At 36.1% G+C, this 4,724-nt stretch overlaps 1 protein-coding gene across 1 annotated transcript; it reads left to right on the top strand.

The window, feature by feature from the left end:
• Nucleotides 1-220: 220 nt before the first annotated feature.
• LOC110621280 (mitochondrial succinate-fumarate transporter 1) lies at nt 221-4,065 on the top strand. The gene is made up of 2 exons (XM_021765500.2): nt 221-813; nt 3,052-4,065. The coding sequence occupies exons 1-2, from the start codon at nt 403-405 to the stop codon at nt 3,586-3,588; spliced, it is 948 nt and encodes a 315-aa protein (XP_021621192.1). The 5' UTR covers nt 221-402; the 3' UTR covers nt 3,589-4,065.
• The last annotated feature ends 659 nt before the right edge of the window (nt 4,066-4,724 follow it).

A 4,724-nucleotide genomic window follows, 5' to 3' on the forward strand; every position in this document is an offset into this window, starting at 1 on the left:
TTCTATTTTCTAGATCTCGCATCATCAAATATAAAATAATAAATAAATTTTAACTTTATATTTAAATAATATTTATGTAAAAATATATGGAAATGCCAAAATTACCCCAAATTAATAGGCTATCCTCGACGGTACATTTACACAAAAAAGAATAATAAAGTGGCAAAAAAACTCCGAACCGGCATCTCGGAATTGTAAGAATCCCGCTGTCATGCCGTGAAAATAATTTTGTCCCTTTAAAATACCTTCCTCTCATGGGCTGCCCAAAGAAAGAAAAAAAAAAAAAAAACAGCTAAAACCACAACCAAAACACACAAGTCTCGTTACATAGTCAGAAGAAGGAGAGGAGCTCTCTTTAACTCTTCTTCTTCTTCGAATCCGAAAGTTCACTCAAAACCGCCAATGGAGGAATCAAATGAGCAGAAAGTCAATCCATATCCAAAGAAAGCATCGATTCCGCCCTACATGAAGGCGGTGTCGGGTTCGCTGGGCGGGATCGTTGAGGCCAGTTGCTTGCAACCAATTGATGTTATCAAGACCAGGTTGCAGCTTGATCGGACTGGCACTTACAAGGGAATTATCCACTGCGGCACAACTGTCTCACGAACTGAAGGCGTGCGGGCTTTGTGGAAAGGTTTGACTCCTTTCGCTACCCACTTGACTTTGAAATACGCGCTAAGAATGGGATCGAATGCGGTGCTGCAGTCCGCGTTTAAGGACTCTGAGACCGGGAAACTTACCAATCGTGGAAGAATTCTCTCTGGGTTTGGTGCTGGAGTTCTTGAGGCCCTTGTTATTGTTACGCCTTTTGAGGTTTGCGAAATTCGATGCCTGGTTACCATTTTGTTTTATTTTTGCTTCGCAGCTTTTGGGTTTTGCTGTTATTTTTGTGTTTGGTCATTTGAATGTGTTAGCTTAAAAAAGACCAACATTGGGAAATGAATAATTTTTGCATTAGTTTAGTGCAGGGTCTTATCCTGTTACTCGCCTAGTGCATATCATTTAGTGTCATTTGCTTTTCGAGTATTATTGGTTTGATTAGTTTCATGTGGAGTTTATGTAGATGATTATGATGTTGTTAGGAGAGAACTTCCCCTAGGTACTTTTTGCCAGTTAAGGGAGTAGAATTTGCTGGGAAGTGCAAAAAATTCTCATAGTTTGATTTGCATTATCAAACCGACTTGAAGTGAAGTAGACTATTCTACTTCCCTTGTCCAAGGAAGTAACCTAGTAAGACTTGGTAAGTTGTACTTCTCCAGTTAAGAGCAATATAATCTATCATTCTTTCCTTTAAATTGTTAAAGTTTAAATTTTAATGAGGCATTATTGTCTTGTAACTTAATAACAAACTTATTTGTATACCAAACACATCTATGTCATACTACTCTCTAAGAAGTAAATTCTGTGAAAATAGTAATTTGAACTAAACAAGCCCTAGATCACATAAAAGGGGAATGATTTGAAGAGTTCTGATTAGGTGTAAGCATGGAGTGCATTGTGTTTAATCAAACTTCACGCATTTGCAGTCATTTTGCGTTTTCAAATAATCTATAGATTTTGTTTTACTGCCACGTGAAGTTCAAGAACTCCACAGCAAACGCAGTGCAATATGCTTTCCTTGTTCATGTGAGCATGTGCACTTCAATTTTCCATTGACACGTTCTGCCTTTAGCCGGTGGCATTTTTTTTTGTTTGGGGGGGATGGGGGAGGTGGGGGGTGGGGGAGAATCATAATGCACACTTAATAATGTGGATAACAAAATTTCAAGAATCTTTGTAGCTTGACAGAATAGCAAGTTAAGAGTGTAGAACATGAGAGTTCCAGTCAGGGGAAAATTGTGAATTCAAGATTTTTTTAACATGTGGGATTTTGATAATTACTGTATTTGTCAGATATGATTGCATGGTTTAAGCAAGCAATGATACTGGTGTTCAATTTGATACATATTAGGTCCCTTCTTTCTTTACTCATTGCTGTAGAGTTTAGAGCACTATATACATGCAGAGTCAGACTATGATATGTAAGATGGTAATGTAGTCTAGTCCTAGGTCTGTTTTCCTGGTTTTTAGGCATCTCCCAAACTTCCTCGTTTGCTCTTATTTTTCTTCAAGTTCTTCAATTTTGTTTCCTTCCATTTATAGTTTGGTAGATTAAATTGATCATATTAAAATCTAAAGTTGAATGAGATTTGAACCCTCCATTAAATTACAGTTGTTTAATACGAGGAGATTGGTAAGCATCTTTAAGTTAATACCCATCTAATCGAATTGGTGCTTAAAAAATCACAACCTTATATGCTTACCCTTGCTACCTAGCATTCCAGATTTCCAGTTTGTCTAATCAACTTGATTATAAAGTTTAACCCAAGGGATTATTTTACAAGCTTCATCTGCACATTAGTCAAATATTATGATTTCCATATTCCGGTGTGAGAATAAAGAGAAGTAGTTGTACTTGGTGATTTAAATTATTCAAGAGCATTATGTCCCTTCATTGTACCAATAAAATGATGGGTGAATTACTATCAGATCTCTAAGTTTGTAAGAAATTTAATAGTTCGTCCCAATTTCAAAATCACTCGATTAAAATGCCACTGTATCTTGTAAAATCTAACTCTTTAGTCATTCTGTTAAAAAAATTATTAGTCATCTTAAATATATGTGTTTTTTAGTCCTTATAATTTAATTATGCATATTATTTAATCATGTAATTTTAAATATTTATATTATTTAGTTTATATGAGTTAGGTTAAAATAAGTTTAGTAACATTTCTTTGACAAGAGGACCAAAGAGTTAGATTTTATGAAGTATGAGGGCGTTTTAATTGAGTGTTTTAAAATAGGAACGAATTAGAGAATTTTCTAAAAATTCAAGGACTTGATAGTAATGTTCCCTAAAATATACATAATTCTGCTATGATTTTTGGACTTATATCATGAGTAGTTTTGAATTTCTCTTTTGGGGAATGTATCTGCACCTGTACAGTCCCTTTCAGAAGAAGATAGGAAATTCCTTTAAAGTTAATTTGTCTGATTGTCTCATTGGTGCAGGTGGTGAAAATCAGACTACAGCAACAAAAAGGGTTGAGTCCTGAGCTCCTCAAGTACAAGGGTCCCATACATTGTGCTCGTATGATTGTCCGAGAAGAAGGCTTCCTTGGGCTCTGGGCAGGGGCTGCCCCAACTGTTATGCGCAATGGCACAAACCAGGCAGCCATGTTTACTGCAAAAAATGCTTTTGATGTATTACTGTGGAAGAAACATGAAGGTGATGGGAAAGTCCTCCAACCATGGCAGTCCATGATATCAGGATTTCTAGCTGGAACAGCAGGTCCTGTTTGCACTGGACCGTTTGATGTAGTCAAAACGAGGCTAATGGCTCAGAGTAGAGAGGGGGGCAATTTGAAGTACAAAGGCATGATCCACGCTATCAGAACAATATATGCTGAGGAAGGACTTCTTGCCTTGTGGAAAGGACTGTTGCCCCGGCTGATGAGAATCCCACCTGGCCAGGCTATAATGTGGGCTGTGGCTGACCAAATTATTGGTCTCTATGAGAGAAGATATATACACAACGCCTCCTTGTAGGTACTGTTTTATGTTGTTTTGATTGTTCTGGTCCCAGACCACCTAGTGATTGACCTACTTAGACTTTGTGGGATAGGTAATATGCTTCCATTGATTTGCTTGTTCTGGTTTTCAAGGCCATTGCAAGAATGCAATAATAAACTTCTTGTTGAGTTGGTTGTTTAGAAGACATAATGAAATATGAAATGGATGGGAATGGTAACCCGAGGTTTCATCCAAGCCTTTTCTTCAAATTTGTCACAGTAAGAGGATACGGTTGCGGCCTGCAGCTAAGGTTCTTTTAATCTCGCCTTCTGCACCTTGTTGATGGGGCATGATATCATGTTGTAAACAGCTTGTGTGGCGTCGCAGTCTTAGACAGGCACTCTAGTGTCAAGGCATAAAAAGACTAAAATTAAGTGTCCTAATGCACTTTACATATATGCCTCATTGTTCTTCTGCCTTGAATTCCTGTTGCTGTTATCACTAGATTTTTTGTGTTAGAATGAAAATTTGCTGCTTGTGTGTGAGTGAGGCCAATGTGCTTGAGTTTTCATGACTTGGTTTGCATGATGCGTCTGTGTATCCAGGAATGAATGGGAAAATCCTACCATGCAACTGGATGAATGAATGGGAAGAGTCTACCATACAGTTGGGTGTACAAATCATAATGAGAATTTTTTACCATGTTTTAGATAAAATTTCTTTTAATTTCAAATTATGTGTCATAATTCTATTGGATGGGTGTTTACCTTTATAGAATTTGGGGTAGAATCAGTTGCTGTGCCTTGAGAATATGGAATGACAGAATGCTATTTCAATTTTTCTTCCAATCGTAAACAGTTATCTACACCTGCAATCTTTTCATTTTAGAAAATAAAATAATGACATTAAACTTTCTGCCAAGTATTTGTATTAACTGTTTCAGATCGTGACCGACTGAATTTATAATTGGAAAAGTAGAATTTATTTGTTTAGTATTTTTATTTTATAAATTTCAAAATTACATATTTAATTAAAAATAAAATAAAATAAAAATTTGAGTGAGAAATTATTAATAAACTAGTCGATCCGCAGATTTTAATTGTGCAGTTATTAATTTGCGATTTGCAGATTTTAATTGTGCAGTTATTAATTTTATTGATAAAGAATAAAAA

The sequence above is a fragment of the Manihot esculenta genome, chromosome 8 (genome assembly GCF_001659605.2).
Source record: "Manihot esculenta cultivar AM560-2 chromosome 8, M.esculenta_v8, whole genome shotgun sequence".
Classification (NCBI taxonomy): Eukaryota; Viridiplantae; Streptophyta; class Magnoliopsida; order Malpighiales; family Euphorbiaceae; genus Manihot; species Manihot esculenta.